The 14,469-nt window shown below is 35.2% G+C and overlaps 1 protein-coding gene across 1 annotated transcript; it reads left to right on the top strand.

Annotated features, from left to right (window-relative positions):
- The first annotated feature begins 2,769 nt into the window (after window positions 1-2,769).
- LOC112754786 (probable inactive leucine-rich repeat receptor-like protein kinase At3g03770) lies at window positions 2,770-7,859 on the top strand. Its single transcript, XM_072221008.1, has 8 exons — window positions 2,770-3,338; window positions 3,822-5,239; window positions 5,329-5,462; window positions 5,817-6,057; window positions 6,167-6,369; window positions 6,450-6,502; window positions 6,588-6,699; window positions 7,382-7,859. The coding sequence occupies exons 2-8, from the start codon at window positions 3,892-3,894 to the stop codon at window positions 7,661-7,663; spliced, it is 2,373 nt and encodes a 790-aa protein (XP_072077109.1). The 5' UTR covers window positions 2,770-3,338; window positions 3,822-3,891; the 3' UTR covers window positions 7,664-7,859.
- The last annotated feature ends 6,610 nt before the right edge of the window (window positions 7,860-14,469 follow it).

The raw sequence follows: 14,469 nt of genomic DNA, 5'->3' as shown, positions 1-14,469 counted from the left end.
AATGGCAATAGCTTCCACTAGCGACAGCGGTGGCAACGACTGGGCTCAGCTCCTCTTCCTCGCGCAGCTCTCTCTCAACATCTCCTCTCTCTCGCACGTCTTCTCCTCTCGGCGACGGTAAAGTCCAGTGCCGTAGGCGCGGTCTCCTTCTTCCTTTTCTTCTTCTTTCTCTTCTCCGTTCCCTCACTCTCTCGATCTCTCCCTCTCTTTTCTTTCTTCTTTCTTTCCGTGTAAGGTTGTGTATGGTGAGGGGGTGGCAGCTGCTTCTGTGAGTGGGAATGAGGGTGTGAGTGTATTGTTAGGGTTAGGGTTTGTGGTAGAAATTAGGGTTTATTTTGGGATTTTAGGACTAAGGTAGTGTAATAATTTTAATAAAAATAAAAGGGTAGAATAATAATTTAGAACTAAATTAAATACAAAAATAATTATCTTTAAAATACTATTTTATTATCAATTTATAAATTTATTTTTAACTAAATACTAATTCAATAGAAATTAGAGATAATCAAATTAATTTTTTCTTTAAAATCATAAGTAAATATCATAATCTAATTTCTAAAAATCGGGAATCTTACAAAATATTTATTCAAAGCTAACTTTACAGGTTGATTTCAAAAGCTTTGATCCAAATTTTTAAATCAGATAAAAAAGCATTGATCTTGAACGAAGAAAACGCAGAGAACGAAGAGAATATAGAGAAGGAAGAGAAATGCAGAGAACGCAGAGATAGAAGAAAACATAGAGCGTGCAGAGATGTAAAAAAACGTAGAGAACGCAGAAAACACAGAGAGAATTTAAAAAAAAATAGAAATCCACATGAAAAATGAAGTTATATATATTTACGTGTTAAGCCAAAAGTTTGTTAAAGATACTAGTGCGTGAAGGTGAATTAAGTCAAAGTTACTTTGTTGGACTTGGTTGGTTAAATAATTTGAATATAAAGATTAATTATAATTTTAATTATATTTGTGCACTCATCTGTCTCTCTAACATAAAACCTCTTTATTTTTCATATTGAAAATATTTGTTAAAAAAAATTAACCAAAAAAATCAAAATTTACCTTATTTAATATTTATTAATTATTATAATAATTAATAAATACTAAATAATATAAATTTTTAACGAATTTTTTTTATCTTCCTAACATTATGGTTCTCATATTAGCTAATCTCATTATATTGTCACATAATTCTCTCTAAAAGAATGAATAAAATTGAGCAACTAAAAATAAAAGCTTCAGCTAAATATATTGATAGTTAATTTTGAAACATGTTGGACAGAATTGATCAAATCAGCAAATTTTATTTAACGTGAATTATTCTATTTCACTGGTTTGAGCTGGAGAGTAATTTATTTAATATATACTTTATACATTTCTCTATTTTTTTTTAAAAAAATAAATTTGGGACTTTTTTTTAAATGTGCGTTTTGATAATTACATGAAACAACTAAGTATTAACGGAAAAACCTAAATTATTATTGAAAAAATTAAATATAAAAAACGTTATGGAAAAAAACTTGAAGATATAGTAATGAATCGATCCAAATGGAAATTAAATGTAAATTTGTTCAAAGATAAGGAAATCAATAAACATTATTCTAACTTATTATTAGACAGGGGTTTACCGATCGAATTTTTAGTTGATATCTTAATCATGTGCTTCACTAAAAATTCAGTTTAATTCTTAGATTTCCTTGAATCAATGATTGAAAAATCTTTATTCGTGCTTAATTTACACTCAACCAAAAAAAAAAAAAAAAGAAGATGCAACACCAGTCTTTTAACCAGGGCATATTATTTTAGCTAGTATATGGTAAGAAAATTCAACATAAAATCATTATGTGTCGGTTTCGATAATTGCCTTTAAGAGGCAGCATTGTTTTCTGATGTGGATGTCTCAACTTTTCAGACTCAGTTGAGGAGAAGAAACCAAGTAAATAAGTAATAATGGAGAACCCCTTTTGAGTTTTTTCCTCAACCGTTTCTGCACACATGAAATCAATGAATGAAAGTTCAACTAAAATACTAAATAGTAAATACTACAGTTGCCTCTTGGTGGCGAGAGAGAAAAAGAATGACGCCAAAAGTAATATCCAACATACACAACAAATTAGATTTATTTTGCGATTCGTTTTATGTATTGTACTTTTATTATTTAATTATGTTAGGTATACAAAAAAAATCATTATTAAATTAATTATTAATATAAAATAGAAATTAATATATAAAATATATAATAAAAATAAGTTAAACAACATATTTATTTATACATAATATATAAGTAATTTAATATCCGATTTGTTGTTTAGACATAATATTTTTGTTCATTATTATACGAAGTGATAATAGTAAAACAGCACATATTAATTTTTATATAACATAAAAGTCATTACAAATAATCCATCTTAATATCTTTTCCTCTGTTTAGTGAAATGTTTGCTGAATATGATTATAATAATATTTTAGGTTAATGTATCCTGCATATTAATATACGATTGGTTAAACCATACACTCTATTTAAGTTGGAGTTTATATTCTATTTAATAATTGAAGCGTCATGAAATATCACACAAATAATTATGAGTATAATACATTTGATGTTCTAAGAATATTAAATGATTTCTCAATAAACAAATAATATGTGCATGATGGCTATCCATACATAAAGTTGTAGTGAGCAGTGAGAGAAAGGAAATGCCTATAACATTCCCATGAAAGTGAAAGCTTACGTTAATAAAACCTTTGACATAAATGTCCACTGAAATTTATGAGTAAAAAGTACAAATTAAAACTTGATCCCTCAGCTAAATCTAATAAGTTGGACACCACATGTTGATGATGTAAAAAGGTATCATTTATTAATAATTAATTAATATAACAACGATGAAGAGAAGAATAAAGAGTTCCCTACTCTGCAAGAATCTTTCTTTTACCCTTTTCCTTCTGAAGCTAGGCTATGGCTACACCCTTTAGCCATTTCTTTCATACACAAAAATAAAATTTAAAAAAAAATGAGAAGAAAAGAATAGAATTAGAAGGTGGAAAAGCATTTTTAAAAGAAGAAAAGAAGTTAGACAATGGAGGAAATATCAAATATGTGTCAGTTCATGTGTGAGTGAGAATGATGGAGTTTCAACTTGTGAAAGAGAACAGTGTATGAGCTTTCGACTCTTGGTTATTTCATTTTCCTTCTTCTTCTTCTTGTACCTCTGGACAGAAAAAAGTGAAAAACTGACACCTGGGAACAGTGGTTTTATTTGCTTCAGTGATAAAACTGAATGTATGGTTCAGAAAGTTTTGGATTTTGCTCTATTTGGTGGCCTCTAATTCATAAAGGTATTAAGTTTTTTTTGTTTTCTTCCCTCTGTTTTTTTTTTTTTCTGATTTAATGTAAACTTTGAAAAAAAAAAATTGGGTATGGATTTTTGATGTTTTGTGATGGATATATATCTGAAACTAAATAATCAGATTTGCTTGGTTTTATTTGAAGCATAAAAAAGGGACAATGATAAAATTTACAATATTCATTTGTTTATTCATTCAAATCATTGAGTTAACAGCTCAAGTTTACTTAGGTGTTTGGCCCTTATTCTTTGTTTGTTTGTTTGTTTGTTTTTTCTTTTCCTTCAATTTTTTTTATTGATTGTACTTGAATGATGAATTTCTAAGACATCATCAACCTTGACGAATTAGGACTATGTATTCACTCCAATTTTGAGTTCACTTAACTCCCTGAATTCTCATGCATGGTTAGTTTAATGCAATATCCTCTTTAGTCTTACCAACGTTTTCATGTCAAATTTGACAATTTAATTGCAGGGATTCTGTTTGAGATATTGCTTAAAAGAACGAACACTGAACATTGAACTTGGTTCTGCATAATTGTATAATGGCAAATAGAACTCATCATCCTTCAGTGTTTCTGGTTGTGATTACAATTTTACTTTCCATCTATCAATCCGAGCAACGGCAATCACAGCAATCTCTGATCCTCTTAAGAATTCAACAGATATTGAACTTTCCTGTTGAATCAAGCAATTGGAACAATAATTACTTAGATTTTTGCAAGGGAGATTCAAATTCTTCTTCTCTCACTGTTGTATGCTATGAAGGAAACATAACACAGCTTCATATAATTGGTGACAGAACTTCACCACTTGCCAAGAATTTCTCAATGGACTCCTTAGTCAAAACCTTGACAAGGCTTCCAAGTTTGAAGGTCCTCACACTGGCCTCTCTGGGTTTGTGGGGTTCCTTGCCTGACAAGATTGCGCGGCTGCAGTCGTTGGAAATCGTTAATGTTAGTTCCAATTTTCTTTATGGTGCCCTGCCTCGAGAGGTTTCATCGCTGTCGAATCTCCAAACACTCATTCTTGATAACAATTTGTTTTCCGGCCGGCTTCCAAATTGGCTTGACTCACTTTCAACCTTAAGAGTGTTAAGTTTGAAGAACAATGTATTCAATGGATCGCTTCCAAATTCTCTTGGTAGCTTGGAGAATTTGAGGATTCTTTCACTTTCGCATAACCACTTTTTCGGGCTAGTACCTGATTTGAGCCAATTGACAAATCTTCAGGTGTTGGAACTGGATGATAATGCTTTTGGACAGCAGTTTCCTCGGCTTGGTAACAAATTGGTTACTTTAGTCCTAAGGAACAATAGTTTCAGGTCTGGAATCCCTGCTGGATTAAGCTCATATTTTCAGCTTGAACAATTTGATATTTCATCAAACAGATTCGTGGGGCCATTCCAGCCATCATTGCTGTCTCTTCCTTCCATTACCTATCTGAACATTTCTGGAAACAGATTAACAGGGAAGCTTTTTGAGAATCTGTCTTGCAATACTCAACTTGATGTGGTGGATTTGTCTTCGAATCTTTTGACAGGTAGCATACCGAAATGCTTGATCTCGAATTCCAGTAATAGGACTATACTATATGCTAGAAATTGTTTAGAAACAAGGAATCAGATTCAGCAGCCGGCGCCATTTTGCCACACGGAAGCTTTAGCCGTTGGGATATTACCTGACATAAAAAAGAAGCACAAAGAAAAAGTTTCTAAGGTAGTTATCTCCCTTGGCATAGTAGGTGGAACTCTTGCAGGAGTAGCACTTGCTTTGTTGATTTTCTTTCTTGTTAGAAGAGGAAATTCTAGAAGAAGAATGAAGAATCCTCCAACAAGGTTTATATCAGAAAATGCAGCTTCTGGATACACCTCTAAGTTGCTCTCTGAAGCAAGTAAAGTTCCCTCTCTATGAATGCATTTCTCTCTCTGTTTTCATATTAAAGATAGATGACAAACATTTTCTTTCCTCTTGTGATTAAAGGATATATATCGCAAACAAAGAAGTTTGGCACGGTAGGCCTGCCAAGTTATCGAAGTTTTTCATTGGAAGAGATTGAGGCAGCTACAAACTACTTCGACACGGCTTCTTTAGTGAGTGAAGATTCTTATGGCAAGGTATGCTCCTTTCAAGTGCCAACTTCAATGAAATATTTTGACTTTGAATGCTGTTATATGAAAATGTAAGGTTATGACAAAGTGATTATGCGATGAATCTCTTCACAAAAGAGCAAATGAAGCATTATCTAGAATGAATGAATGAATGAATATGTTGTATCTTTCAAATAACTCAACAGATCAATTTTTCATGACATATAGTCTAAGGAGTTCTAGTGTGTTATCTTTTGTTGTTATGCTATGCAGCCTTTATCAGGAAAACTATTTGATCAGAAAGATTCAACTACTTCTCACCATTGAGAATGAAGTAGTTTGTTTCATTCTAAAATAATGTGTTCTTATTTTGTGTCTCAGATGTACAGAGGTCAGCTGAAGAACGATTTGCTCGTCGCCATAAGATGCATAAAACTGAAAAAGAGGTACAGCACGCAGAACTTCGCACACCACATAGAGTTGATATCGAAACTTAGGCACCGGCATCTAGTCAGTGCTCTTGGACACTGCTTTGAATGTTCTCTAGAAGATTCAAGTGTCAGCAAAATATTTCTTGTCTTTGAATACATACCGAATGGCACACTCAGAAGCTGGATATCTGGTAATTAATTCACATAAATAATGGATCTTCACAGATGAATTAATGAAGTTCTTAAATTGAACCTAAGGAAGCAATGCAATTAGTAATACAACCTTGATATTCTACATAGATGGTGACACAATGAAATCAATGAGTTGGATCCAGCGCTTAGGAGCCGTGACCGGAATAGCAAAGGGAGTTCAATTTTTGCATACAGGGATTGTCCCCGGTGTATATTCGAACAATATCAACGCTGAAGATGTTCTACTGGATCAGAATCTTGTTGCGAAAATCTGCAGTTATAACCTGCCTTTGTTATCTAACATAGGAAAGGTAAGAAGAGCATAATTATGAATCATGCTTTCTTTTATTTTCCTCTAAAATCAAATATTTTGGTTTGTACTTATTCACAGATTCAGCATGGAAGTTCTTCTAGCGGATCGAAAAATTCTAGCATGAAAAAAAGGTGAGGGATAGAAAAACATAATACATCTGTGCAATTTTATTTTATCTTTTTTTTTTCACCCTAAATGATTTTGGATGTGTTGTAGTGTAAATCATGAAGATAAGTCTGATATATATGACCTTGGAGTTATTCTACTGGAACTTATTCTTGGAAGGGCAATAAAATTAAGCAAGGATGCAGATGCTTTTAAGGAACTGGTAATAACAGTACACAGTCTTTGATTTCTCTTTCAATGTACCAATTTGCAGATATTTAAGATCTTATTATTATATCCAATAGAAAATGACTTTTATATAGACTTGGTTTTGGGGCGAATACTAATGCGTTTCAGATGCAGTCCTCTTTAAACTCTAAATCCAAAAACGCTAAATCCTAAATTTTTAAACTATAAATTTAAATTAAGAAAAATATAGGTAAACAATGAAAATATTAAACAATGGGAACAATGGATATATCGAATATTCAATTCAGGTACGGATGGTTATCTTAATGTTAAGATTTAGATGAGTAATTTGGAGATGTAGTGTGTTTTTACTTTATTGGACCAATTTTAGAGCTCATTATTCACATTATTCACAAAAACCATTGTCTATCTAGCAAAATTCTTTAAATTATTAATAAAAAATATAATAAATAAAGAATTAATATTTATTTGATAAACAAAAAGTACATCATTCTTTATTTAATAAGGAACGTTTAAGGATGAGTTTGGTTTGGTTTTTAGAAATATTTAATCTTGTAGCTACGATATATTCGCATGGTCATGAGTTATTGAAGTAATTGTTAGATTGCAAGGTATTAACAATTTTTTTATCCATAGCATTTCAATGTAAACCTTTTGCACCTGCTTCTGTTAATTATATCTTTTTTATACGGCAGTTACAAGCAACCATAGTGGCTGACGAGGAAGCTCGAAGAAGCATCATCGATCCTGCAATTCGCAAGGAATGCCTGGATCAATCATTGAAGACAATGATGGAGATCTGCGTGCGGTGCCTCGCTAAAGAACCGGCAGAGAGGCCATCCATAGAAGATGTGTTGTGGAACTTGCAATTTGCAGCTCAGGTACAAGATGCATGGAGAGGAGACTCTCAAAGCAGTGAGGGAGGCTCACCACCTGCCTTATCACCTCTTCAATCTAGAAGAGTTTCCTTCCATTAGTGTCAAATTAAACCTTTTATGGTGGTAATATTTTTTTTTTCTACAAGCCTAAAAGGTTAGAGTGGTTATAGAATGTGAGCTTCATAGTTTATAGCATCAGAATAGTGTATGTTTCTCATGTTGTAACTTCTTAAACCTTCATACTTCTAAGCTTTTAATGAAAAACTAAATATTGGCAATTGCTGTTTGAAGCAAATGAAAGATTAGAAAAATGCATAGAGCAGTACATCAATATGTCCCTGGAATGGAGAGGAAGGTCAAAGTATAAACAGTGTTGCATAGGTACTTGAGAGTAGTATAGATTCGAGCTATCAAACCATCACGTGTCACTGTGTCCAGTCTTATTCTTAACATATATTTTTAAAATAAATTTAGATATATTATATATTATTATTTATAAAACAAAAAAGATTTTAAATACTTGATAAAATTAAAATAAGACATTAAAAATTTTAATTTATATTTTAATATCAATAAAATATCAAAATATTATTACAATTTATCTAAAAAATACTTTATATTTTATATGTATACGTGTCCAGTGTCATGTAAGATTTTAAAATTCACGTGTCGACATGTTGTGTCCAGGTGTTTGGACACATTTTGGACACGATATTCACTGACAGACACGCGTGTCTGCTATATTCAACCGTGTCTTAATAAAAAATAAAAATTTTTTCTCTGGACACACCTAAATACCATCACGTGTCACCGTGTCCAGTCTTATTCTTAACATATATTTTTAAAATAAATTTAGATATATTATATATTATTATTTATAAAACAAAAAAAAATTTAAATACTTGATAAAATTAAAATAAGACATTAAAAATTTTAATATCAATAAAATATCAAAATATTATTACAATTTATCTAAAAAATATTTTATATTTTATATGTATACGTGTCCAGTGTCATGTAAGATTTTAAAATTCGCGTGTCGACATGTCCTATATCGTGTCATGTCCCGTGTCCGTGTCCGTGTCCGTGCATCATAGAATACAAGTATGGGATACAAAAATTTTGGAAAAGGAAAAAGACATGATGCTATAGCCGTATAGTTGGGAAGCGTATATATTATAGAAGATGTCTCCTATAAAGACGGATAAAACGTCTTTTTGTAAAGACATTTATGTGTCACATTATTATTAGATGTATTAATGAATTGGTTATTTTTTAATTTTTTAACAAACTAGAATAAAACTGATTTTTTTTATAATAATAAACCCAATTGTTATCAGATCCAGTCGAAACGATCAATTTACATAACCCATTGGATCATGTTTTTTTTTTTTGTTTTTTAAACAAAAATCAGGAATAAATTTATCTTTTTATCAAAAAAATTTAAACATGATTCGGTTTAGATTGTGTAAATCGATCGGATCAAATTGGGTCTAATAATTATAATGCGGACAATTGGATTTATTATTATTGCTATAATAAATCAATTTTGTTCAAATTTATTAAAAAATAAATTATTAACCGATTTAATAAAGATGTCCAATAATATCATGACATGTAAACATCTTTAAAAAAATATATTTTTAGTATCTTCATCAAAGTAATCTCCATATATTATATAGAAGAGAAACCTTATTGATCCTTTAACAATTATCTATTAATGAGCTTTTAAATTTAATTATTTAATTATAATATTTTTTAATAGATTTATATCCCATGTTTATAAAAAAATAGAATACATTATATAACTTCTTTTTTCACTAATTGAGGTTGTTATATTTTTTTTCTCTCTTCATTTGAAAAAGCAGTTATGTTTATTCGTTTTATTTGTTCATTTTCTCTCTCTCTCAATATACGAGTGCTTCATTCCTGAATAAAAAAAGAAAAATATTAAAAACGGGATAAGTGGTGGCCTCAAACTAATATATACATATTGATTGATGAAACATAAAGCTTAACAATATATATAATCTCAAAATACATCCAAAATAATATCATACTAAATATTAGATTTAGATTTTCTAAATTTTGAATTTAACTTTAGAAGGTAAATCAATTTGGGGAGGACTTGTACCTCCAAAAATTGAATTTTTTAGCTGGTTCGTTCTGGTTGTTAGGGTAAATACTAAAGAAAAGTTGAGCAGATTAGGCGTGATTCTTCCAAATGATAATATGTGTGCCCTGTGTAAAAAGGAGATGGAAACTGTTCATCATTTATTTCTTGTATGTGAGTTTACGTTGAAGATGTGGTGCGCTTGGCTAAGACATTTTGATAGACAGTGGGCGATCTCATGAACCATGAAAGGACTGTTTGAGAGCTGGATTGACATGCTTAACAGGAAGGTGGAGCAGCAGATGTTGTTGATTGGATTTTTTACACTGATTTGGAATATCTGGAGGGAGCGAAATGATAGAATTTTCAATAACAGGGAAGCAGGTGCTGAGGACGTGCAACGAAGGACGTTTTTGAACTACAAGGAGTGGTCTGGTATTGATCCTTTTGGTTGTTGATGGATTTACCGGAGATGACCGAATTTGATTCTTTTTATGTTCTGTTGTGTGTTTAGTTTTTAATTGTACGCTACTGCTCCACTTTAATGTATTGAGCCTTCTTTGTTTCAAAAAAAAAATTTAGAAGGTAAAATATATTTTATTACCATTTATTTTATAGATAGGATCAAGAGAATACATGAAAGAGAAAACATTCAATGATAAAAAATCTCACTTTATTCTCTAAAATAAAAATCTAAAATTTAGATAATCCAAATTTAACAAAATACCATCTAAACACATCCAATATTTGTATAAGCTCATCCAAAAATAAAAATTCTTTCTCTAAACCATAGTTGTCAGAACCGAACCGGTAATCGAACCGGTCAGGTCACTGGGTCACTGGTTCAACCGGTGGGTTACTGGTTGAACCGGTTGACTCGGTACTATGTAAATAAAAAATAAAAATAGTCAAAAACCTAAAATTAAATTTTGAAAAATACATATTTTTACTAACATTTTAAGAACAATTAAGTCGAATTCTATAAATAACTAATACAAAAATAGACATATAATTAGTTCATAGTACTATATAGTATCTTAATTAGACACAATAAGAATAACAATTTATGAATTATATCCAAAGAATAATTTCAAGGTCTAAATATTTTTGTATAATTAAATGATTATATAAATTAATTTTTTTCTCAGAATAAATAATTTTTATTTTATTTTTATATTCATTATTATTTTTTATTTTAAAATTAATTAATTTATACTTCAATTAAAAAATAATTAATTTAAAAAATATTGAGTTAAGTATTTTTGTGTATATATATGTGTATTAGTTATTAAAAATTGAAATATATATTATAAAAAGCATTAGAAGTACTAAAGAAATGGGTAGTGCAGTGGTTGTGAACTTGGTCTTCAATTCAGAAGACCCAAGTTCGACTCCTACCCCTTGCATTGTATTTTTCCAAATTTAACAACCCGCATGCTGACGTCAGCGTGACGTCATCGACACGCAGGTTGACCGTTGACTGGACCGGTTTTGACCGGTTCATTTCCTCAAACGGTCAATATACCAAACCGGATCGATACAAAGTCCGGTTCACCGGTTTTCCGGTCGAACCGGCCGGTCCGGTCCGGTTTTTACAACTATGCTCTAAACACAACATAATGTATATACATTGCCTGCATACATACATTGGTTCCACGTATAGTAAATTGAGATAAAAAAAAAAGCTGAATAATATATGTAGCCTCAACCTTTTACAACACATTCAAAATAATAAATAACAACACATTTAAAATAACAAATAACAAATACAATATTTTTTAAACACATCTAAAAATCAGTATAGTTGAATATCACATTCGCATCCAAATTGAGAACAAATAACTAAACAATCAAGAGAAATATTTTTTTATTTATTTTCAAGACACATCCAAAATTATTTAAAAGTAAAGCAAATCAAATCATTAAACAATAAAAAGCTGGGAGAGAAGGAAGAAGTGTAATAACCAATTCCAAGAAAATATAGTGGAGTGAGGTGGGTTTCTGTTACGGACCACCAATCCAGCCCGACTAACTGCCGGGTCGGATCATCACCTCTGACCCAAGCCCAAACTCCCCCAAGAAAATTCTACGGGTCAGTTTTCGGGACCCGACCCGGCCGACGAACGACCTCACCACCTGCGCAATCCATCACTGCGCCTTGTTAACCGGTCGGGTCGGTCTCCTCGGGGCCACAACCCGAAGCTCCGACCCGAAGGTCAGAACAACCAGATCCTCCCACGTGGACAAGGACAACTCACAGGCGTCCTGGCCAGTGGGCTAGGTCATCTTTCGGGCCCGCCCAACACAGTATATAAGGGGAGAGGTCAGCACTCCTCTCGAGGTACACATCATCTTACCTAATTTGGCTACCCTATCGTACGGATACTGACTTGAGCGTCGGAGTGTCCATGCAGGTGGCCACCCCCCTCGACCGTCAGACCGCCGGCTTCGCCAGTCTCCCACCTGAGCCCAAAGACCCGTTCTAGGTCGCCCCAGGGTCACCCCCTTTTATCTTTCCACCACAACTCGATCCGTCGAATACCCGACCTCACCAGGTATCGAATATTGGCGCCGTCTGTGGGAAATCCGGAGCAGACATGGAGTGACCCCTCACTTCAGAGGAGTTCCGCGAAGGAGGCAGGGCTCGCCTGAGCAGGGCAAGTTTGAAAACCCGTGCCGACGAACAGCCGAGATCATTCGTTCAGCCGAACCAACAAATGTACACCAAGACCCCCGAAAGACGCCCCTTTGGGGGGACGGGGCCGACAGCGCCACGATCATGCAAGAACTCAGGCATAGAGTACAAAACCTTGAGCGAGAGCTGGCGGCGAGGGGCCGACCCCACGGAGACGTCAGCCAATCCCACGGCGACGTCAGCCGATCCCACGCCCGCACTCGCTCCCCCTCCCGAGCACACGACAGCCAAGAAAGGAGCCTAACAAGGCGCGACGAGGCGCACACACAAGCGACCTCCCGACCTACCCGAAGCAGGTCAGAGAGACACTGGGAATCCCAGAGGGGGAAAGCCAAGAAACAACAAGATCCTATTATCATGGGAGCCACTCCTTTCCACCCCTCGATCCTCAAGGTCCGGCTCCCAAGAAACTTTGACAAGCCGACGGACATGAGGTACGATGGGACTAAGGACCCCCAGGAGCATATCACAGCCTTTGAAGCAAGGATGAACTTGGAAGGGGTAGGCGACGCGGTCAGATGCCGGGCATTCCCCGTGACGCTGGCCGGCCCAGCGATTCGATGGTTCAACGCCCTCCCACAAGGATCCATCACAGTTTTTGTAGACATATCCCAGAGCTTCCTGGCTCGGTTCATGACACACATAGCCAAGGCAAAACACCCAATCAACTTATTAGGGTTGCCCAAAAGCCCGAGGAACCGACCAGGAAGTTTCTAGACAGATTCAACGATGAGTGCTTAGACATCGACGGCCTCACGGACTCAGTCGCCAGTCTCTGTTTGACGAACAGCCTGCTAAATGAGGACTTTAGGAAACACCTCACCACCAAGCCTGTCTGGTCCATGCAAGAAATTCAAAGCGTGGCCAAGGAATACATCAACGATGAGGAGGTGAGTAAGGTTGTAGCAGCCAACAAGTGGAAGTTCCCAAACCCCTAAGCTCGGCAGACCCCCCAGTTCGAAAGACACAAAGAGGCTCCCTGGGACGGCACCCTAGTCAAATAAACCAAGCAACCCCCACGGGTAAGAAGGTTCACAAATTACACGCCACTTACGGCGCCCATAGTAGAGGTTTACCAGCAAATTGCAGACAAGAGAATCCTATCCAGACCTAGACCACTGAAAGAGAGAACGGGAGGCAACAAAAGCCTTTACTGCGATTATCACAAAGGGTTCGGTCACAAAATCCAGGACTGCTTCGATCTCAAAGATGCCTTAGAGCAAGCCATCAGAGAAGGAAAGCTGAGCGAATTCTCTGGGCTCATCAGAGAACCGAGGAGGCGAGAACAAGAGCGCTCCGAGGAAGATCGCAGCCGAACTGTCAAGCCAAGGCAGGAACCCATGGGGGATGCCAATAACCCCCAACCTTTGTGGTCAACATCGTGGTCGGGCGCGACAACCCTCCTAAATCCAAATCGGCAGCAAAGAAGGATACCCGGATACTCTCCATCTCGATAGAAGGTCCCGTCACCAACAAAAGATCTCCCACAATATCCCTTGGCCCAGAGGATAAATGGTTTCACGATCTCCCCGAGAACCCCCCCCATGGTGGTTACTGCAATGGTCGGGACAGGATTAGTCAAACAAATCCTCGTCGACACGGGAGCTGATTCTAACATTCTATTCAGAAACGTATTTGACGCCATGGGGCTCAAGGAGTCCGACCTTAAGAATCACTAGCACTGAGTCATGGGACTAGGCGATAACTACATTAAACCTGAGGGGACGATCTCTCTCCCAATCTACCTAGGAACTGGTGATGCCAGAAAATCGGTTATGGCAGACTTCGTAGTCCTCAGAGACTCCACTGCGTACAATATCATCCTGGAGAGAAAAACCATCAACGAATTCTCAACTATAATATGCACCAAGTTCCTGACAATAAAGTTCATAACGGACAAGGGAACAGTGGGCTCCATAAGGGGAGACCTAGAAACGGCAGTTGCCTGTGACAACGCCAGTCTCTCCTTAAGGAAAGAATCCAAGAGGGCAGCTGGCGTGTTCTTGGCAGACTTGGACGTCTGGATAGAGGACAAGCCAAGACCAGAACCAGAGGGGGACATGAAAAAGTTTCAAATAGGAAAGTCGGAAGATCAGT

This window comes from Arachis hypogaea, chromosome 16 (assembly GCF_003086295.3).
Source record: "Arachis hypogaea cultivar Tifrunner chromosome 16, arahy.Tifrunner.gnm2.J5K5, whole genome shotgun sequence".
NCBI classification, from domain to species: Eukaryota; Viridiplantae; Streptophyta; class Magnoliopsida; order Fabales; family Fabaceae; genus Arachis; species Arachis hypogaea.
The sequence above is the reverse complement of the archived record's forward strand: the minus strand, read 5'-3'. Positions and strand labels throughout refer to the sequence as shown.

Bases quoted from the DNA above. Each gene is read 5' to 3' on its own strand.
- LOC112754786 (XM_072221008.1), top strand. From the start codon at position 3,892: ATGGCAAATAGAACTCATCATCCTTCAGTGTTTCTGGTTGTGATTACA. The intron at 5,463-5,816 runs GTATGCTCCTTT...TTTGTGTCTCAG, and splicing joins GTGAAGATTCTTATGGCAAG to ATGTACAGAGGTCAGCTGAA. The intron at 6,370-6,449 runs GTAAGAAGAGCA...ACTTATTCACAG, and splicing joins TGTTATCTAACATAGGAAAG to ATTCAGCATGGAAGTTCTTC.